Raw genomic sequence first — 23710 nt, 5'->3', positions numbered from 1 at the left:
GCTTCAGCTGGCAGACTTTTTCAAATAAGCCAACGCACCAAATGCAGGCACACTGTAGCTTAGAAAGTCATGCAATGTTTACACACAAATAAGGTAAACAAGCTGTTGGTTTAGCTGTTAAGCTAAGCATTTGAAGCTACTTATAGGCATCCTAGAGACTTCCTTTGCTTCAGCTCCATTTCATTCACACTTGACATCTTGACACAATAGCAGAACCTTTTTTGGTGCCATATGGCAACCTTTTCAAAAAGGTTCCATAGAGAACCCATTCTCGGTTAATCAGGAAAACCATTTCACCATGTAAGGAAACTTTTATTTGTGCGTAAGATTCTTTGAATGTTCATGGTCTTAAAGAGCCCTTAAAGAACCATCTTGTTTAAATGTGTAGTTTAACAGCGCATTAAAGCACATATACCTGAAATACAAAGATACTTTCTATGTTTGGGTTTTCCGTGTTTTAGTTTTTTATCCATAACTTTTCCATAATTATCTATACAATTAGTTTGTTTGGGTATTTGAATGCAAATACTTGAAATTTTGCATTTTCAAATAACCAAATTGACCTTTTTTTTTTTTTTAAATGTCCACATGTCCCTCTTCAAGCATACTGTATTCATGAGGCAATGGCGAGACACAAAATATAGACGCGAAGAAAAAGAAATATATAACTTACCTGTCAGGCCACATCAGGCTAAATCTATGAGTTCAGACTGAATGTGACTGACAGGACCCATTTCAGAATGTGGCAGATGGGTACTTTGACGGCCTAGTATTTTTTTTTTTTCCTGCTATTAAAAGGATATTCAATCTGGCTTTGATGGTTTGTGCCCGAAACCACACCTTATCGTGATTTCAGGTAGACCACTCAAATAGAAAGCTTTCCGTGCTTGAAGCCACATCAAAAATAATTGTTTTGATTTTGTCCCGGACTTTATTTGGCAGTGGAATTAATTGGAAATGGTCCTGGGGAGCAATAAAACACTGTTTTATTCTTCTGTGGATGTTTGCTGAAATGTTTCGCAGTTCCTTGCCTTGCATTTTTTTTAATTTCATCTACATCAGTCACATGCCAAACCCTTTAGCCTCTTTTTTTTTGTTGGCTGGAAGTGATAAACGTACAGTATGGTCCTTTGATTGTATGGCCAAGACAGCCGCTAAATTATACTGCTCAGTCTGGGGGCCTAGAGTTGCCTAAGGCTCTGAAATTGCTAATGATCAGCTGTGGAGAAGCGCTTTGATAGCAGTGCCTGGGGACTCCGGAGCAGATCTGCTGTTGTGTGTTGAGAAACCTTGCTCCATTTCTCTTGCTAAAATTGGGGAGATTGTCTGAAACGGCCAAAAAAAAAAAAAAAAAAAACCCAACAAAAAACGAACAGAACAGTGTTGAGCTTCATCACCCAGCCCAATCCAAACGCAAGGCAAGCCATGTTTACCAGGCTTATTACCAAACCCAGCTGACAGCTACTCTGGTGATTTGACTAAACCTGGTTTGTGCGACTGTTTTGCGGTAAACTAGGCTATTTCGAGGCCTGTTACATACTTTATTTTTTTCCCTGGCTGTCATCTTCTCTTGTCATATTATGCGACGCCAACAGCAATGGGATCCGGAGAGAGCTATGTGTTTCTTTTTTCTTCCTTTTTTTATTCCTCCCAGATCAAAAACAGTGGGGGTCACATGATCATAAGCATCTGATAATCCTTGAAATACAGCCTCGCTTTAATCCCACTGAGAGAAATACTGAAAAATACTGACGTCTTTTTCTTTTTCTTCTTTTTTTCTCTCTCGAAATTAAACGACGTCTGTCGTAAACAGACGTGACAAAACAAGGAGCAAGTTGATGGGAATGCAACTTATTTAATGTTCGGCGCTCTTGAGTGGCAGCCAGGAAGTGGAACATACAAAGCCTCCCAGTGTGTGAGGAGAATGTTACTGGGCCAGGCAGCGTCCCAGTGCCGGCAGTGCCAGAAAAGGCCCGTGCTCGCTCTAAGCCTCCAGTGAATGGGCTTCTTGTTTGTCGTTTTCTTAAAAAGGAGCTCGTCTGAGAGTCCGCTGAATCTGCTCCACCTGGTGCGTATTGGAGAAGACAAGTTAATGTAACTGTGTTCACACCTCCCTCCCAGAGATGGCTTTTAGGACAGAAAAAAACCTGCTCTGCTACCCGTTTGTGCCAATTCTCAAACCTCCAGCTTTTGTCTCACCTCATCTTGGTCCACTTTTTTTTTTTTTTAATCTTGCCAGGACTTGCTAAGAGAGAAAAACACAATTGTTTATGTCTTCTTTCAAGGCTTGTCGCAAATCCAGGCTTTTTTAGCATGGAGCATTACCATTGCATGACAAATTGATTAGCTCATTTGTCATTACTGTAGTTGCATAGACGGTCTACACTGTGTCTCTTTGTCATTTTTCTTCAGATTTCGTAATGAATGCATATCTCATGCGCAGCTAGATTGCATTAGCCGGGTGATAAAATATTCATGCATTACATTTAAGCTTCTCCAAAACAGTAATAAATGAACATGTTTTCTATGAACAGCTTTGTTTTGTTCTGCTGAGAGAATGAAATGTGATTTTTAATGCCGTTAATCCCTTTAAAACACATAGCAAACTCATTATCGCCTGAGGGAAGGCCCGTGTATGTGTGTTTCTTTATGTTTGTGTGCGTGTGTGTGCATAATGTGTAAATGTGTGTATGTGTGCGTTTGTAAACAGGAATGGTGCGTGAACAGGGATGGATAAGCTTTATTAGCAACCATGACAGGAAAGGGACGTAATTACAAATTTGATCTCAGGTATGAAGCACTAGACTGGCGCACATCTAAGAGAAAAACATATTTCATTGTAATGTGCAGAGACAAAGTCAGGATTCTGAAAAGCTACTGTATTTGCTCAATAAGTCACAAACTTAGATTGCCTAGAGGCCCATCACAACGATTTGTTGGAAGGGGATGGATGGAAAGGGGGGGGGGGGGGTTGCAACACATTGAGGCTGTTTCCTTCAAGTGGGATTTCCACCAACTCTTCAAAATTTCACATAATTCAAGCATTGAAATGTAAAGAGAGTCATTCTGATTGGTCTGATGTGAAACGGTTGATTGTAGTGAAACTTATCAGCTCCGGTGTTGTTACAGGGGTGGTGGTAGGAACCAGGGATCACAACATAAAATACAGTCTGTGCAAAAGTTGTGGTGCATTTTTTAGGTCGTGTTTTATTTTTTCTAATATGCTATCATAAAACAATGCTTCAGGCATAAAATCATAAAACAAAGCATCAGGCATAAAATCATACACAGAAGTTTTGCCGCCCCTGAGGGTGGGGATATTTCACAAAGCAGGATTTCTCTGTTTCACCTGATGCAGCTTATGGCTGTCTATAAGGGGGAGAGCTGAGGGACATTCCTGTTGGACAGTCATATAGGGCTTACGGTCTCTGGCTAACTGAGCAATTCTGCTTCATGAAACATTCTCCTGGTCAAAGTTTATTAATATATATATATATATATATATATATATATATGTGTTAAATTTAACGTATTGGGGGAAAAAAAACATAAAATGCAGCCTATGCAAAAGTTATGGCACCCCTTTATACTGTATATTTTGTTGCTTTAGTTTTTTTTGTTTTTGCACTAAAATTGCGCAAAACATTTGTTTGTTCTCCACAGAGAAACCGTCTTGTCTAGTTCTTAGCTCCACAACTGAGAACAGTTCTGACCCAGTTTCTCTAGAATAGAGCATCTCACCTCAGACAACTCTGTTTGCACCTGTAGAAGACCTGAAAAATCAGTGGAATTCACCTTTAAGAACCCTTGCAGACACATTGGGCTAGTGCTCAGAAGCTAACAAATATTATATAAAATTTTTAATCAGACACCTAGCTGGTTGAACCCTCAGAGAGCTCAGCGGTTTCTCATAAATTAGTAGAGAACTAGTGTAACAGACTTTGATTGCGCAGTCTGAAGTGCTAGCCCAAGCATATAATTTGGTTCCCCATTTTCAGTGTATTTCTATACATCCCTGTGAAGCTCATGCGATGTGGTTGTGTTAATGAGAGAATTTTTAGCTTTTATTTTATTCATTTGGTTCCTTATGGAGCACTGCTTCAAAAATCAATATAACAGGGGTTGGGGTCGGTTCGGTAATGTGAGAATTGCTTGGCCAACATCAGCTACTGTAGAGATGCTGTACAGGGCCAGATGTGACTGTACTAGCAATTCAGGACTGAGGCTTGTACCTGTCTCTAACTCTGTCTTATTACAAAGCTTTAATTGAGACTTTTCTCGGCACTCTAGCGCTGCCTCAAAAAAAGGGCTTCACACTGCTTTGCAAATGAGCACGCCAGGAGCAGTGAGCCTCCATGTCCTGGTGCACTTGTGGGAAGCTGTCATTTCCACCAGCAGCACCCCCCTTTGTAGCTGTGGCACACTGAGCATCAGTCAGTTTCAGCACAGCTGGCACAGACATTATGATTCTGTTCAGTCTGTCTCTGTGGAAATACTAAAAAAAAAAAAGTCCAATGAGTCCAGCTAACACAAAGAAATTTGTCAGCTTAGGACATCATGAAAAGTTGATGATAATAATCCCTAATACTGCAGGAGTATTGTTCAGTTCTTAATCACACTTATTATTCAGTAACCTATTATTCAGTGATGATCATGAAGTATTTGAAGGGGAATATCAAACTAAAGCCCCATTGGACCTGCATACTTACAAATGATGGCTCTTCAAGGGTTCTTTAGTAAGGAAAATAGATCTATATAGAACAATGAACACTCACTGAGCCCTTTGCATGACTAACGGGTTCTTTGGAGTTCTTCGGATTAATGAAAAATATGCCATATATGGTACTATTTGGAACCTATTTGAAAAAAAAAGTTCTATATAGCACCAACAAAGGGTTCTTTTACTATTACAATGTCAGACTTTTTGGTGCTATATAGAACCTTTTCTTCAAATAGGTTCCAAATAGTACCATATATGACATATTTTTCATTAATCATCATCCATCAATCGGAAGAACCCTCATGATGCAAAGAGGCCTTTAAGCATGCAGAGGATTCTTTAAATGCTCATGGTTCTATTTAGAATAGTTTTCTTTACTATAGAACCCTTGAAGAACCATCAGTTTTAAGTGTGCAGATCAGTTTGACCTGGGGGGCTACTGTTACTGAAGTGGTTAACACTTGTGGTTATCTATCTATCTATCTATCTATCTATCTATCTATCTATCTATCTATCTATCTATCTATCTATCTAGATGCAGTTGTGCTCAGTGTTGTTATTGTTGTTGAGTGTGGTGCCAGTCATATAACTCTGATGAGGCTATGGATCTGAGCAATTTGTGGCTATTTGAGTAATTGGATATGCATATTTGATCCTCTATGATCTGGCCACTCAAATCTCTTATAAATAACATTAAACATTAACCTCTCCTGGTTTATCTAATTCACTTATTTTAGCAGAATTAGTACTTAATATGTAAGCAGAGGTGGGTGGAGGAGTCTAAACAAAAAGTTGTATTAAGATGTTACTACAAAGAAATAATGAAACATGTAAGAGTTAAAGTAGCCTAGTACAATGTTTCCCAAGCCTGGTCCTGGATGCCCACTGTCCTGCATATTTGCAGCTTTCCCTGCAGTAACACATTCACTTCACTCCTGGAGAGCTGGACAACAAAGCAGTCCATCAGCTGTACCTACCAAACAGCATCCAGCCCCCCCCAAAAAAGAGATCATATTAAATTGGGACTGTGGAAAGACCAGATTACTTTCCTCACAAACTTAAGTATAAAAGTATAAAAGTATCATTGAATAAATGTAAGTTAATGCACTCTTAAAAATAAAGTTGCTGTAGAACCACTGTTGGTTCCCTTAAGAACCATGTTTGAAAAAGAGATTTCTGAGATTGAAGAACCTTAATGAGGTGTGAAAACCCTTAATGAACTGTCAGTTTAATGAAGGCTTAATGAAGCCATAATGAATCTTCACATAACATAGTATAAAATACTGGTAACTGTTTTTAAATCTCTCCATGATCTTGCCCCCACTTATTTGGGTAATCTACTTCAGATGTATGTTCCAACTCGCACTTTACGCTCCTCTTACTCTCATCTCCTAATTGTGCCTTCTACAAAATTCCGTACTCTAGGTGATAGAGCGTTTGGTGTTGCTGGCCCAAAACTCTGGAATGGGCTTCCACTACAGCTCCGTACATCATCATCTCTATCATGTTTTAAAGCCGGTCTTAAAACCTATCTCTTCCAGCTAGCATTTGAGTGAGAATTTCTCTCGAACTTCTATTTATTTTAGTTAAGTCTTTTATTATTGTTTTATTTTTATTGTTGTTATTTTATATATATATTTTTTTTTTCTTAGTTTATTTTATATATTGTTATAAATCTTAATGTATTATCTGTTTTACTTTTTTTGTATTGTACAGTGTCCTTGGGTCTCTTGAAAGGCGCTTTATAAAATAAAAGTATTATTATTATTATTATTATAAAGGTTCTTAACCAATTTATGGGATCTTCCTAAATGAAATACATTATGAGGGATTTTTTTTTAACTTTAAAAGAGTTCTTAAAACTGTTCTTTCTCTAACGCACAATCTTTTGAACGTTTTTTGGCACCTTTATTTTCAACAGTGTATTGTATGCAAGTTCTGTAGCTATCAGTCAGTATGAGCCCACATATGGTCCAGGGTTAAAGTGCTATTGTATACTGAGGTGCTCGGTTTTCTGTTTACTTGATTACATGTTGAACCTCCTGCAACGTTGCCTGTTTTTACAAGTTTTACAGACACTGCATAAATAATGGAGGGAGGTGACAAGAATGGAAATACCCTATCCACTCAAAAATAGAAAGGAAATAAATAAATAAGTCAGACCTACACACCAACACAGTTCTTCCATTTTCACCAGCTTTGCAGTGCTAACAGCTCTTCGAGATAACAGCCGACTGCTGGAGATGTCAGCTTTGACCCGCCTAGTTAGAATTTGCATCGCCCGAGCTTTTCACAGCAGCATATAATTTCACTGCATATCAGACAGAGGGCATGACACTGAACACACCAGGTCAGCACTGGCCCCGATAATGGTGCCTGTGTACCTGCAGCTGAATGAAACTTCACTGAGAATTATGTGTGTGTGTGTGTGTGTGTGTGTGTGTGTGTGTGTGTGTGTGTGTGTGTGTGTGTGTGTGTGTGTTTGTGTGTGTATGTGTCTCAGCAGGCCTGCATGTGTGTTTTTGCCCGTGTCATATTTTAATGGGATCATGTATTATTTAAACATATAGAACACGTTTAATGGGCTCTACTCACTGTACCTGTCATATGGAGTAATTACCCATGGGGTGCTCAAAAATATGCAATGGAAAAGTAACATATTATCATGAATTCTTCCACCAGAGAGGTGTCAGTGGTGAGGATCATAATCATAATCTAGCATCCACTTTATTAGTGAATTATAAAAGAACATGAAGGCTTTATAAATGCAGTATCATGCAGCAAAAGAGTTGGAATCATGCATCGCTGTGTAAAAGTCAGAGACTGCTTTTCTTTTCTTTATTGTCCAGTCGAACCGGCCATTACGTACAATAATAATTTTTTTCCAGGGGATATTTCTGGGGAGATTAGATATAAAAGAATCCGCTTGAATAAAGAAGATTGAAGTCAATGGAAGCTAAGTGAATTAACAAGGCTTTCCAAAATTGGAGCTCAAAAAATCATTAAGGAGTGTAGAGAAAATGAAATTCCTAGCAACTGCCTAAGATCTGATCAGATAAACTGTACCACTGTGAGAAGACAACTCAATGCTGTGGCTCTGCAAGGATGTGTATCTGTCAAAAAGGCATTACTGAGAAAATTAAATAGACAAAGAGAAGTAAATTTGCAATTCAAGCAAATAAGCTGATGGTGTTTAGACAACAGGACACACCACCAAAGAGTCCAGAGCTCAACATCATTGAATATGTTCGGGATAACTTGGAGCATGAGAAGCAGAAAATGCAACCAACTTCTAAGACTGAACTTTAGATTTGTGGAAAAAATACCCCTGTAGTTCTCATTATAAACTGAAAGCAGAATGGAAGCTGTAATAAAACAAATGGTGAACACATTAAATGCCTATATATATATATATATATATATATATGTGTGTGTGTGTGTGTGTGTGTGTGTGTGTGTGTGTGTGTGTGTGTGTGTGTGTGTGTGTGATTCTGTGAAATTTTACATGAAATATATGCTTTCTGTCCTGGGAAATGGGTAACCTAGCAGGCCTTAGTAGTGTAATGATGTGTTGATCTTACTTGATTCAGATGTGCACATCATTTTCAAATGAGTAAAACGTTTTTACATGAGAGCAACCATTGCCAAAAGTAACCCGGAGGACCAAATTGGTTCATGTAATAATTTAGCTTTTTCCAATGTACCCAGACTAATAGAACCCCTTGAGCTAAACAGAGGTTTTCGTTCTGCAAGCGCAGAGCAGGCCCAGGTCAGCGCGCATGATGCTGACAGCGGCTCTCTTAAATAAACACGTCCTCTGAGCTGCCCTTGCGACCAAGGGAAGGTGTACGTTATTAGCCTCGCCTTCTTGACTACCTATGTCAGCGCTGCTCGGGTTACAATATCAGGTATTGTTTAAAACAGGCTCATTAAAGAGAAAGCTGCTGCCTCGGGGAAACATATGGAGAAGCGGAGGTGCGGGGCAATAATTGGTCAGCTGCATAGAAATTAATAAGCCGGATTATCATTCCTGTGCTTTCTCGTAGTCTGGCCATCGCAGACACAGGGACAAAAAGCCCCTTGTTGAGCAAGGGCTATTGAGGACTGCTGTGGAGGGCCTTTGGTTTTATGAGGCTGTGAGTGTGAAGCTAAGTTCCCCACACTTCACGCTGACTCCTCTAAGTGGTAATGAAATATAGATGTTGAAGCCCGGACAGTTCAATGTTTCATCTCTCTCGGTGATACCATAAGGAAGCCATTAATAGTGTCAAGGTGCATTAGTTGTACCACGGGAAGATAATTGGATATGAGGAAATGACTGGCGGCACCTGCTTGGAATCAACTGGGCCTCCCAGAGGTAGTTGGGGGAGAAGTTTGTGGGGCCCTCATTCCCTGTCATGAGTGCTACTTTTTTTTTTCCCCCCTCGCATGAGGTCACTTTAAAGATGGTCGTTTTTTCCCTCTACTGCCTTTGTCGCTGTGCAAAGGCCTTGTATCCTGCATAATCACAAACAGCAGGACCATCTGTTGTTGCCTTGTTGGCTTACCTAAGCGTAACCTTTTTAGTGTCGTATTTCATGTATCTGTCTGATGTAGAGGCGTATTTACAAAATGGTAATTGCCTAATGAATTCCTGTTTTGGACTTGGTGCATATGTTGTGCGGAAATGCTATAATTATTAGCGGAGTCATTCATGTGGGAGGTAAAACAGGAGAAGCAGCGAATGGCGCTCTGTAACCATCACTTAAGGGTTTATTCCACCTCCAGAGATTAATGATCCTAACCTTTACTCACTCACTTGGCTTCTTTGATTCTTTAGAATTAACGTGTGGGCAATAGGTCATCTGGTTTCCTCTAAACACAACACTGCGTTTGAAAACTTTATCGCAGTGCTTTTAGTCTTTAGTGCAAGAAATTAGCTAACCTTTTTTTTTTTGGTCTCTTGTAGAACCAGACCCAGACCCCAGACAAGACATTTCCTGCAGTTCCTACTACTTGCCCTCATAAGGTGAGTCATAATCCCGCTTATTTCTACATTTATGTCATTATGTATTCAGTGTGGCTCATTAATGAGAAACACTGATAACGCTTTACTTGAACCCTACTTCATAACATTGACCTAACACTGCTATAAACGTCATAGCAACTGTCATATGCTGTAATATAACAGTAATAGAACCATCATGTTACCATTACAAGTAACTGTAATAACAGATTCCATAATGTTTGATGTCATTACAGCCATTACGTTTATGGCATTATTTTGTCAATGTTAGGTAGCAGAGACAGAGTAAAGTGTTTCTATAACGGTTTACCTGCAACATGGTTGCGAATGATGCATGCATTGATAATCAAAACAGGGAGTATGTTCATAAATTCATATGCTTGTCTTCATCCACTTGATCTTTGCTGTGATCTTTGACATTTCTTCATTGAACCTCACGCTGAGGATGCTGGCCTTTTCTTTCCAGCAATTCCTTACACTCTTGCAAGTGACTTTGCCACTGAAGTGGGGCATGATATTCTTTCTTTTCTAATCTGTTACCTCAGATATGTCTCCTCAGCAGTGTCTTATCTCATGCTAATGTTGAAAATAAGATTTTGAACTGTACCACTCTATTTCAGCTTACAAGCGACAGGATTATCAGTGATTTCATGCGTGTTGGCTTGGGATTCAGAAAAACAGAAACAACAATCAGTTACATTCTCATTACTGGGAAGAGCAGAAATAATCACACATCCTGTTTTTCTTCTTTTTGTTTTTTTTTGTTTTTTTTTTTTCTTTTTAAATCCAGCTCCCTTGGCTCTTTCACAAATTTTTCTTCAGCTTCTTGCCTTTTCTGTATGCGAACGTGCTAATGTGCTAGATTGCAAAACCTCACACTATTTTCAGTCCGCTAACCCCAAATGTGTCAAAATGCTCATGTCCTTTTCTGGTTGACTAGCAGGGTCAAGAGTAAAGACTAAGCTGGAGTTGCTGAAAAACCAGGGAGGAAAGTGGCATGTCTGACAGCCTGTCACTGAGTGGTCAAACTCGAACTCCTTCTTAAGTGTACTACCTTAATGCACTGACCGCCATCTTTAGTGACTGGGAGGTTGCTGCTGCGAGCTGCAAACTATTTATATCTTCGCGCGTTACACGAAATGACACTGGTGCTCGCTGTAGCGCAATATGAAAAAGGCAATCAGCTTTGTCCTGAGCCTGCTTGACACGGAAGCAGGCTCTAATTGCTGGCCTGTCCTTCACATGGGCCTGCGCTGCGCCTGTCGAGATCACCTCTAATGACACCTTCCGTACAGTGCTGATGCGCTATGAGTCAACGGCAGGCCGTCCAGGTCCGTATACATTGTCCTTGAAATATGGGCAGCATTGCAATTCCCATGTTGCTGTCAGCTCCCCTTGGAACAACCGAGCCGGACTGAGGTAATGAAGGGATGCCACAGATTTGTGATGGCGTTAACGGTTTCACTGCAACCAGCAGAACATAATCTCTGTCTCGTCGCTTTCCATTAGCGTCTGTGATCTGCACAAACCAATATGCAAAGAAAGCAATGGAGCGGTGGAGTAATTTGGTGTGTCACTCAGCCCAGAATGAAAGTATAATGGCTAAATGGTCGGATATGATTTATATAATAGGAATGTCTTATTATGTGGCACTAAGACCATTCCTATTTTCTTCCTCAGTATTGTATGCATCCTCGATGAAAGGGAGCTAATGAACAGAGAGCCTTTAAAAGCGTGGTGATTATATAAAACAGGAGTAGTGGAGAGGAGGAGAGAGGCAGGAAGAGATAGAGGAGAGCGAGAGATACCCTGGAGAGAGGAGAAAGAGAGAGAGAGCAAGAGAAAGCGATGGGGGATAGAGAGAGAGAGTCAGGAAGAGAGGAGCAGAGGGGGTGGAGACAACACTAAGTATACATAATTGCTGCTTGACACATTGGCCAAATTCTGCTGTGCCAGTATTGCAGTGAAGATGATTAACGGCTGTCTGTGTGGGTGGGCAACTTGGTCACCCAGGGCCTTTGGTTTCCATAGCGATTGTACTCCAAAGGCTATACATTAGATTGTGAAAAGTCCCTGAGGCTCGGGCATTGTTAAATTACACAATAATATCTTACATTATGCGTTTTGTCCTCTCTTCAGTAATTCATTCCCTGACAAAGCTATTCACAGTAGGGTCAACGGTGGAAATGGAGAGACTCCCAATTTCGGCCCTTCTATTGGAACGTGAAGCGCGGCACACCTTGGTGCTTAGCACTGATGAAGTGCTCCCAACTTGAGGGAAGCGATCATTTGGTCGACATTAGAGCAGGCACGTCTCTCCAGGAGATTCGGCTGATGACCCAGCCTGATATTCCAGGCCTTTTTGAACTCCATCCAGGCTTAACCTCAGCGTTGCCACTGAATTGTTCAAGAAGCACATAGCTCCAGCCCCCATGTTGGGCCCACAAATCAGATGGCAGATGGAGCAGGATTTGACCCCTCCCTCACTGTGTGTGGTGCATGCTGAACCCTGGCATCAGCAGCCACCCGAGCTTGTTGGGACCAACGTACGCCCCTCCCCCGGCCGAAACAAACACGGGCACATTTCTTCTGATAGTGGCCCATTGTGGTGCTCTTCATAATGTCAGATACTTTCTGCTTCTTCCTCCCCTTTGAAATCTACACTACATGACTGTGCACTGGTGCACTCCCTTTCTCTCTCTCAGGCTCAAAAACACGCCATTTCCAATGAGGGGGAAGCCAGCAGTGAATAAGCACATCTTAATAATGATTCATATGAGATAATAAATGGAAATCCCTCCAGCGCCTAAACAACGAGACTAGTCATGCAGCAATTAAGCTTCGTAGCATGTAAAACTCAAGGCGGCAAGCTTTGGGTTTTGGCGGGATGGGTGGGTGGGGGTAGGGGCTGGGTCTGCATGCATACACCATTCAGAGAGAGTAGGCGTGATCCTGGAAGACAAGCAGCAAAATGCCTGCCCCCACACCACAGTCCCCGTTGTGGTGCCTGGGGATGCTTTGGCGGACATCTTCAAGACAAACATGTAGCCGAGCTGGAAAAAAATCACAATCCGAAAGGTCAGTTGTGACCTGTGGGTGCGGAGCTGCACTGAGCCTGTCACCAGAGCGCACGGCATGTCCATGTCAAACAGAGAAAAGGTACACCACGCTGCCAGTCAGCCATACAGCAGGTTGCATTGTGTGCGGGGGCGTGTGTGGTTTGCTTGGAATGTGCGTGTGCCCATCTGTCCGGTTTTGTGGACGTACGTAACATTGGTTGACTCATTATGGGGCTGCACTCATTCTTCAGGTTGAACATGTATGCAGTCAACTAATATGTAATGTAGTAATATAGAAGACATAAAATGTGGCCTAATTTGAAATGAATGACTCACACTTACAGCAGTAGAAGTAATGGAAGAGACGGTGGAATGGGTCACTTCTCGGCCATGATGAACATATCATTTGGAGCGTCCGACTTAGCGAGCTGACAGCAAGCCTCAGCCATTGTCGCCTTTCATAATGAATTAGCTAGTTAGCTAGCAAGCTAACACTTTGAATCGCGACAGATGTTTCCTCTTGATTTGGATGGAAGCGAGCAGTTGCTGGAGCGAGACGGTTGCTCCATGGAAAGCATTTCTCAGAGAACGCACATTAAATTGCTTTGTTTATACAAGCAGCTTGCTGGATGTTTTCCAGCCTCTAGCCATGTCACCATGGAAATATTGCTGATCATTGGAACTCCCTACAGCGGCCATATTTGACATACTAGCCAAAACCTTGTATACTCATTCTAATTCTGTGGATATCCATTTGTTCAAGAGTCTAATGGTGGGCTAATGTGCATCATCTGCTCATAAGGCAAACATCAACCGCACCTGCCCTTTTCACAATAGAGTACTGTGCAGAAAACGACCAAGTACAAGTAATTCACCATTAAAAAATGCAGGAAACATTTATTTAACACAAAAACCTAGTCTATTATCAAATCTATTGGGATTTACTTTGTCCACTCTTTACTTTTGTGCCCCTACTGTTGATCCCTCCAATCGTAAATCCTCTCAAGCAAAGTTCCCAAAGATATCACTGACATTCTGTTCCCCTTCAAAGTAGGGGTCGACCAAATATTGGCCCAAATGATAATCAGAGACTATATGTTTGATCATTGGAATCTGTATTTTAACTTGTTTTCTTGCCAGTAAAACAGATAAATAACAGTTATGCACATTTCCAATGCAACTGTAACTTAAATAAATACTTCTGGCTCATTATCCTGCCTTAATAGATTGTACCAGGCTGGTGACAAAGCTTGTTTACCAGAACCTGCAATTCATATTAATATTGAAAAACATACCAATCGATCACTTACTCTAAAGAGCCACTAACATTCCCACAAGTAACTACATTGTAAAAAGTGACTCGTCAGATCTACCTGAAATAATTGCTTCATGTGGTAACAAGTAAATTAATTAGTTTTATTCCAGCTAAATAAACTTTGAATGAATGATTCAAACAGTATAGTATTTTTAAGTTGAATAAAACTAGTTCAATTGCTTGTTACCACATGAAGTCATTTTTGAGGTAGATCTCATGAGCCACTATTTACAGTGTACCCAAACAAGTTTTATCTGCCTTGCTATGTTCCTTCTCATGTGCATCTTAAAGAAAAAGATATTACTGAGTAAATTAGATATGAAATACTATATTAGATTTGAAATAATCCACTTGCATAAAGAAGGGGAAAGTCATAGGAAAAAATATGAAAAAAGTTATAGAGAAAATGGGGCCGTATATGGGACTAACAACCATACAGAACCTGGGAAACCAAAAACGGTGGTCTTTAGATCCTTTGCTTTTATCTTTGAGAGAGAAGAAAAAAATCAAGCTCCACTCTTCAGACCTGAAATCCACTATGTGCTATGGGTCTGAAAGGATGTATAGCAGTCAAGAAGCCATTACTGAGGAAAGGAAAATAGACGAAAAAGAAGTTTTACTAGCTGGACATGTGAGATGTGTAGTGATGTTTTATGGATTTATGATTCTAAATCTGTAATTATTTGGATCATGAGAAGCAGAAAATTCAACCTTTAAAACTGAACTTATGACAAATATACCTGCAGACTTCAGAGTCTCCTGAAAAGAAGCTGCAATGAAGGTAAAGAATGGACACTAAATACTGAAAACTTTGTTTACATTTTGTTGTTGAGACTTGACTTTCCTTGATGCTGAAAAATAAATGACTTAAATTTAACAATTACTTTAACTGCAAATTATAGAAATGAAGGGGTGCTTGCTGACTTTTGCACAGTACTATATATTGAATATCAGTTTTCATGCACTTTCAAGTGTCTGCGCTTTCAATTATCTGTTACGTGTGTAAAGCTATATGGTTTTTTCACACTTAGTAATTTAACACATTTTCCTTATCACATGCTTGGGTTTAGCTATCTGATAGCTGTCTCTTCACCTTTCTGAAGCCTATACATGGCTCCTCTCTTCTCTCTTAATTACATGTGCAGTGTTAATGTGCTGTCTGTCCCTTCCACTTTAATTGGCACAGGGGCTTTTTAATTTTTTTATTTTTTTTTACAACCATATTAAAGCAGGACCTGCTCACAGTGCACTACATTTATAGACTTGCCCCTCGGAAGGTCCTCTGCTTCAGTTTGACCCTGCTAATGAAGAGATGAAAGGAATGCTAACCCCTGGAATTACAGCTGTAAACCTGCTAGATTGCATGATTTATTGCATCAGAACAAGATTAATTTGTCTCGTTCTTCATACATATTCCAATATTAATCAGTCAGACTTTGTAGATGGCAGGAAAACCATACCCCTTTTCTTTTTTTCCCCTCTCTTTCCTCGTCCCAACTCAGGCTGCCAGGCTGTCTCTGAAGCCATGGCATGTCTCAGCCTCTCTTTAGTTAAACCAATCAGGGATTTCAACGTCTCCCGTCCAATCAATTAAGCCTGAATCAGTGCACGGCCCTTTGATATGGAATCATTTGTCAAATGAGTGTGTTTGGCAGAGTGCAGGTATCCCGGAGTCAGGGGCTCGCAGCGTTATCCACCTGGAAATCTATTTGTTCAGATGGGCATTCCTCGTGTCCTCCATCCCGTTAATGGGGTGTCATTGTACTCACCGGATTTTGCTCCAGCTAGGGTCCATAGGCTTTTTCCATGCATTAGCCTCTGCACTGCGCAGCTTAACCTCTTAATTTTTTGAAAGCTCTTGCTCCCAGAAAGCGTGATATTATTTCACAGTACACTGGCCATTAGGATTCAAATGATTCACTCTATGCCGTTGCTTACTTATTGCATTTAACATCACTTGATACTACAAGCTACCTTTAGCATAACATCAGCGCATTAGCCGTAATCTCATTTTATGCCATCATTGGATAATTTGTGGTGGGAGGTGAGAGAATCCTGGGTTACCTAGGCTTAGGTAATTGCTGATTGTGTTGTATGCGGAAGAGCACAGGCTCCGAGGGGTTATTACGACGAACTCCTGCGCCGTTTAATGATGCTCTCATCTTTCTTTGTTTCTGATGGCTCTCAGAAGAACTCCTGAGGAAAACTTCACCTAATTTCCTTCTGAAGCTCAGAGTCTAATTTAGACAGAGCTGGATGCAAAGTCTTGTTGTTTTTCGCGTGTGCCCGTTTGAGCCGGATTAAATAAAAACCCTTCAAATGCTCCAATTCCTTTTGAGCAAGGAAATAAGATATTTCTTTTAATTACGACATTCATGAGCGTGGCATTATTCGCCTTCTTTACTATGCGGTTCTTTTTCGAGCAGTCCTTTATCCCCCTCATTATGCATCAACGCAATGCGATGAGTTGACATCGGTGTCAGCTTTCTCCTCTTTGTACTCAGACAAGCTCTCTAGTCCTTGATGTACGTTCTGCGGGACTCACTCTATAGATGAGTTACTGCTCACAAACAGTACAAAGACTAGCTAAATGAAAAGAGACACATGCGTGGAATGGATGAAAAAAGAGACATGGGTACTGCATTGATTCGAAATGTAATTGAAGTAGGAGACAAGAAGATAACGCTCCAGTGATCACATTTCTATAATACATACCTGATCCTCCATATTGACTGGAAATGATGCAGCGCCGTCATGCCTCTCTGTATTCAACCGGCGTGTTTATGTTTTCAATTACAGTGGAGAGTGGTAGATGCGCAACGTGGCTCATTTCTGTAGCTCTGCTGTAGCTCTATCTACATAATTTCAACTAGCTCCAAATGAATAGGCTGCAGACCACTATCACACGTTTGCCTTCAACTGTCATGCAATTAATCAATCATTTGCGCACGTGATTTGTGCGGCTTGACATTCTGTCGCGCAGCCCTTCCTTTGTTATGATTTTCAAGACAATCACCAAAGCTAAGACCAACAATGGAACACTTTTTAGGAATCCCATGGCTGGGAGAATCCATTAACACATTCACAACGTTATAATGCTTTCATAAGGCATTCTAAACATGGCCCTGAATATTTATAAAAATGCTTTATAAAAATATTTGTAAAAATGAAACCTTATAGCTGTGTTATATATGGTCATCAAAATGCATTATAAGTAGTGCTCATAACACTATTGTTAAGGGCAAAGAAACGTGTTATGAGTTGAACAGTTTATAGCTGCATTCTGAATTGTCATCATAATACATTATAACTAGTGTTCACAACACACTATATTGTCAGTGGCATTTAAGAAGCATTACATGACCTAGATAATACCTCATAATGCCTTGCATAAGTCTATAATTGCTTATTAATAAGTAGTCTTAGTTACAGGCATAAGAACATTGTAAACGTGAATGTTGCACTATAGCAAGCTATATAACTGTTCCGTACAGCTATGGGAGACATCGGAGAAGATAATGTTTGAGAGATTGTTGGTGGACCTGGCACTACTTCAGCTTCTTTGTTTAAAAAAAGATGGAGTGCATACATTTTTAGCCAGCAGGATACGCTAATGCTAGGATAGCTGGCTGTAAATGCTAGACAGTTAGCAGTTAGCAACCAGAGCTAAGTTGTTAACAATACAGAGACCTGCTATATGTCTGCCGGGAAATGACAGCTGTCAACAGTTTGTCAACAGTAAATGACAGCTGCCCTGTTTAAGAATGTGGCTAAAGTTAGCGGCGGCTTTAAGCTTGCCTTGCTAATTCAAGGCTTAAACAATCCCGCATGGGATGGAGCACAGCAGTATATCCATATCTGGTGCTCAGTGAGTGGTGAGATTCTCATTGACAGACTTTTCAGTGGCATGACTTTCCCACACCACACTTTTTTGCTTTTAGTTTTGTAAGAATTTGAAGCAGAGTTTAAGTTCAGGAAGCTCAGTTCATGGCCTGAGCTTTCCTCTCCAAAATCAGGATGTGAGTCTTTGCTTATTTAATTTCTTACAATGAATGTCAAAACTGACTGACTGACTGACTAAATCTCAAAAAAGTAACTTTACAAGAGAAAGCAATGACACTATTTTAGTTTTAAAGTGATTTAATATTTTACAAATATATATATTATTTGCAAGCGGGTTTGGATCATTTCTATACATCCATTCTTGATGACGCTTTAATACAAATTAAAAGGCAGCTGCTGTGATCAAATAAATAAAAAAAAAGAAAATTGAACTGAAATGAAGGCTTTTTTGAGAGCAATGATATGTACTGAATGCACAAGTTGCAAAGCTGCATGTCTTTTGTTCATAGTTAGATGTGATTATCTCGCTTCACCTGAAGGCCATTAAGTCCTGGCATGAAGTTGTAGAAAGTGCTATGTGTAATTACAGTGCATTGCAACATTAGTGTCTACTTGAGCAGGTACAATAAGGTGTTATGTATCCCAGATAATGCTTAAAAATGCATTCATAATGCAGCATGAATACAACATTTATACAAAGTGTAACCAGAAACTCAGTTCCAGCTTTCATGGTGCATTATAACCCATGCTCAGTCGTGATTTATTTTAATAATGTATGATCTGGAATGAAACAGTATCTTCTAGTCATTTTTCTTGTATTATAACATATCGCTGCTCCAAAATGGCAACTTTACAGGAGATGGGAATAAGCTTACTTTACCTTTAATGTAAGACAATGGACCCAGACTTTTTTCCAAGTCATTTTGGGCATTTCTTTTAGTCCATGATGAAACTAACACATAACGTTAAGGCCAGCAGGCATTTTCAAATGACGTCAAAAACTGAAAATCGGCAAAAATGGAGATACAAGGTTTAGTTCCAACAGCAGCGATATATTTCTATGCTTCAAGTAAAGTGGTCGTTGTATTTGTGAGCTATCAGTGACACAAATTACATGAAAGTTTCTTTAAGCAATCATGTAATGACTCAGTGAGAGTGGCTGAGTTTCCCTTCCCTTACAGTTTATATTATGAACACCATTTATGATACATCACATTGGTAATTTATAATGCATAATAGACAGAGCTATAACGTATAATGCGTTTATATAAATATTTATAGCCACTTTTGCAATGTCTTATGTGTGCATTTGTACATGAATGCATTCAGTGTCTTATAGACATGGTATTCATGGAATGTGTCACTTGTGTTCCTTATAATATGGCATAATGATCTGGCTTTGGAAAAGGCAGTGATGCAGGCTGAAATGCTAATGAGATTGAGTCACAGACACCTCTTGGATGGTGCTGTGTCTTTTCCAGTGGGTGGTAGTGCGGGCTAACATGCAGGAATCTCCCATAAGCTTAAAAGCAAATTAATGCCTCTCACCTTCATGCAACCTTTCCCTCCCTCGCCTCTTTATGCTATTATTCATGGGAACTCACGCTGCCAAGTTCAGAAATAATTTGTGTACTATTCTTAAATATGTCCCCAACCCCCTTTTTTCAGAGACATGCTGGACAGAATAGCTGAGAAACTTGTTTGTACTAATAATTAATGCCAATCTTTGGAGTGGTGTAATTGCTTCGGTTCGGTTTATTACAAAGAATTTATGATATTCTGAGATCTCTCTCCGGCCCTCTGAGGGGAAATTTCCTCAGGAAGGGGTGGAAGGAAATTGCATTGGTATGATGATCATTAAGAGGATGTAAGATGGTGACGGCATGGCAAGGCCCAGAATTCTCCATCTGCTCTAAATATTTCAGTTTGGTATTTTCTTTTGGGTCTTGTATGAGCTGCAAGAAGGGGAATGAAGTCTCGGCGTTCAAAAGCAAAAGGAATAAAACATCATAACTGCCCGGTGACCTCATTAGACTCAACGCCTCCCATCCGGAACAGATATTGCTTTGACTTTGTCATTGTTAACATTCCCTGTCCAACTGAAAGGTTGTGCGCGTGGGGCTGATAATAAGGAGTTAAGGAGATATTCCTGCGCAGGTTGAGCTGTAAAGGGTCCACGAGGGACTGATGGTTTACTGCTCCTAGACGTAACACTGATTATGAACATGGCCGAGCTCTGGAAAGCTTCAGACTGCACTGAACTCTAAAGGCTCATAACACTGCGAACAGCGAACAACATATGTTGATGTGGTTAGCGGCCGCCAGAAAACAGTGTGAGGTCTGGACTAGAACGCACAGCGCAGATTCTCTGTGCCGCATATGCTTAAGCCATGGGCCACGTTTAGAGACACGCTTCTATTTTAATAGAGCATTTTCATGCCCTTTCTTGCCCCGATGGCATCATATTATGATTCATATGGTATTAATGGCCAGTCAGTGTTAATCAAAACGTAAACAGAGAGTGACTCAAATAAACCTTAATGTCCTTGTAAATTAATCGACCACAAAGATCGTCTTGTCCTTGATGCTGTGCAGGCACAAGATGCTGAATGTTTCATAACCTGCAATTATATGTACACATGATTTGTTTAATGGTTTTTCTACCTTCACCCTCTTTTTTCAACCTCTATGGCAGGGTTTTTAGAGGTTCATCTGAAATCTCAGGCGCTGGTTATTAACACTGTTTTTTGATTGCAAATGGTTAAAGAAAGCTACTTTATAGCATATACAGCCTTTTTGAACGCAGTCAATAAACAATGTATAAGTGAATCAGAGGAAATTGACTTAATGAACCTTTTCCGATCATAAACCTTATCATGATAAAACATAGAATAGAACGATAAGACAACCATGCCTGTTTATTATTTATTATGATAACAAAGATTCCAAGGGCTCTCAAGAGACACATGCATGTGCGTTTTTAAGTTTACTGTAAGATTCTTAGTAAAATGCTTCATTAAATAGTAAATGAATACTAGTATTAGAGTCAATAACCCCTCTAGCTCGACTAAAGTATGAATTAAAGACAGAAAATTATTATTCCATGACTGATTTTTATGATCTACAGCTGGATAAATGTGTTTGTTATATATATATATATATATATATATATATATATAATTATTTTGCTTCATTCCTTTGACTGTTAAGTGCTTTGAAACTCAGACATGTGTCACCTATACTTTCAGTTTCTTTTTAATTATCTTGTTAATTATCTTTCTCTTATCTTTTTATTTCTTTCTTTATTTTTGCATGTCACTTTATTACATGGACTGTAAAGTACCCATGAATATGCTTTGGAACAATCATTTAACTGAATCTTCATATGGTGGTGTGCTAGTGTCAAAGCACATAGTGACCTAGGGGGTAAAACCAGGTCATTTTTATTTTGGCCGTCCAGAAATGAGGCATTTTACTGAAAATAATATAGTTTTTCAAAATAAAAAAGTTTTATTTAAAAAAAAATGTCTTAGTAAAATTACATAGTCCATATTAATACAGTGTAATAATGTCATTTAAAACATCTATACGTCAGAAATGTTGCTTTAAACATTGTGAATGTGTTGTGTACACGCCTTCAAGTAAAGTGGTTGGTGTAGTGTAGTGGGTAACACCTCTGCCTTCTATGCTGTAGACTGGGCTTCAATCCTTTCCTGGGTAAACACCCTACACTATACTAATAAGAGTCCTTGGACAAGACTCCTAACACTGCCTTCGCTTACCTGTGTAAAATGATCCAATTGTAAGTCGCTCTGGCTAAGAGCATCTGCCAAATGCTGTAAATGTGAAGTGTTAGCAAATAATCCAATCTATACTGTTTGAGTGTTCTGCTTCAGTAGCCAAGATGCAGAGCTATGAAAACAATATTACAATTTCAGCCATTTATATGCACTATATTAATATGCACTCTTATAAATTATATTTGTGTTGACAGTTTACTGCATGCTAAGTAAGAGTTAGAAGTATTCAGCTATAACAAAACAAAGAGTAAAGTTTTGCTAAGAGAGATGAGGTGAGGCAGTAGCCCCTGCATGAAATATTCAAGGAGCCCACAGTTCCATAGATTGCGCAATACTGCTCTCATTTTATCTGTATTACTATTTTGACCTCTGTTAAATGGTTTTGGAGCGACATACATTCCTGTACATATGTAGGTATGATGTGTAGAGCCCATGTAAAAGATGTAGAGCCCATGTAAAAGAAACAGATGTTGGTGTTAAAATGCGATCGATGGTAAAATATTGATTCTGCTCAGAGCGAAACATTTTGGTTTTTGCTCCATTTTTAAGGCTTGCGCTGTAAGAAGTAAAACACTGCAGAATATTTGGGTGGGCATGTGCTTATCAATACAAACAACTACCCACATGCATTTACATGTGTAAATGAAATATAATCAAGCAACTTTTGTTTTTGTTTTATCTGGATTAAGAATAATTATGTCGGGGTCAAAACACAAGAATGGAAATGGTAAAATATTCCTTCTGCTAAAAGCGAACTGATTTGCTTTGTATTCTGTTTCGGAGCCTTGTTCCGCAGGACACTGTGTGGTGTGGCGTTCAGTGCTTTTCATGCTCTTTACTGGACACATTTTGCCTGATGTGGGATGCTGATTTCACTCAGCTTTCGGGATATAAAGGGATATCCTGCAAAGCCGAGGCTCCATCACACAGCAATAGCAAGTGCCAGGCCAGCGGAATACGAGCATGTTCATCCCAGTGCATTTTCCAAATATCAGATGCTGTTTGTAATACTAGTGGCATGTGCTTAGTCTTCATGGGGTGGAAAATCCATATTGAAAGGGCAGTTTGAGTACCTTTTTTTTGTGAAGTGCTTTGGCTGGTGAGCAGCAATTCTGTGATAGCCTTTTCCAATGTCACATTTCTACACATTTCTTTGCTGGTAGGATTGCACACTTCTTTTTTTTTTTTCTGTGTACACACAAACGACTACATCCAAATCCAGCTTGACACAGCACGGCACTCGCCTAAAATCGCAGATTTACACATTCTCTCTTTTCTTATCCTTAGTTACCCTTCTCGCACAATCAAGCCTGCTGGCTTTTGCCGTCTATTACTTTCCTTTTGCTGCAATTTCATTTGAAGATATAAACACATGACCTTCTCTTTCTGCCTTCATCTTAATGGGTTGCATTGTTTTGCCTTTCCTCTATTCAAAGACCCACTCGCAAATGTGTGTAAATAAAGTGAGCGGAGCACAGATTTCTGAAAGAAGGTTGGTCCTCATTTGTAATATCGAAAAGCCTCTTGGCAGGCATCTTTTCTGTGCCAACTGCAATTACAAGCCTTAAAAGACACTGAAATAATAAGGAAAGACTTGTGCTGAGACTAAGAGAGGCCCATGAATACTTGAAATGCTGCACATGGCTGGCTGTTATTGTGTTAATTAGTCTGGGCTTATTAAGATCGCCCTGCCATGCTTTCTCTCTCTGTGTAAATTAGTCAAGTCCACCGTGATTATGCATCTGTTTCCATCAGCCCAAAATCAATCTTAACAATCAATAACCATAGCTATTAATGTTAGAGGACTTAGAGCCTAGTCAATACCTCTAAGTGTATCAGAAGTGTAAATAAACAGCTGAGTGGTTTGGACCAGCCAGGGCGAAATGACGGTCGGCTCAAGCTAATCAAATCGTAGCACTCTACGTCCATTCTACGGCTAAAGATTTTCTTATTGTTGGTCCTGCTCCG

At 39.8% G+C, this 23710-nt stretch overlaps 1 protein-coding gene across 2 annotated transcripts in view; it reads left to right on the top strand.

The window, feature by feature from the left end:
- Nucleotides 1-23710, top strand: part of pcdh11 (protocadherin 11) — a 217648-nt gene that overhangs the window by 83510 nt on the left and 110428 nt on the right. For both annotated transcript variants that reach the window (XM_017689973.2, XM_017689970.2), the window contains exon 4: nt 9669-9728. In XM_017689973.2, the coding sequence (XP_017545462.1) occupies nt 9669-9728 (60 nt within the window). The remainder of the gene's footprint in view (nt 1-9668; nt 9729-23710) is intronic.

The sequence above is a fragment of the Pygocentrus nattereri genome, chromosome 8, assembly GCF_015220715.1.
Source record: "Pygocentrus nattereri isolate fPygNat1 chromosome 8, fPygNat1.pri, whole genome shotgun sequence".
Classification (NCBI taxonomy): Eukaryota; Metazoa; Chordata; class Actinopteri; order Characiformes; family Serrasalmidae; genus Pygocentrus; species Pygocentrus nattereri.
The sequence above is the reverse complement of the archived record's forward strand: the minus strand, read 5'-3'. Positions and strand labels throughout refer to the sequence as shown.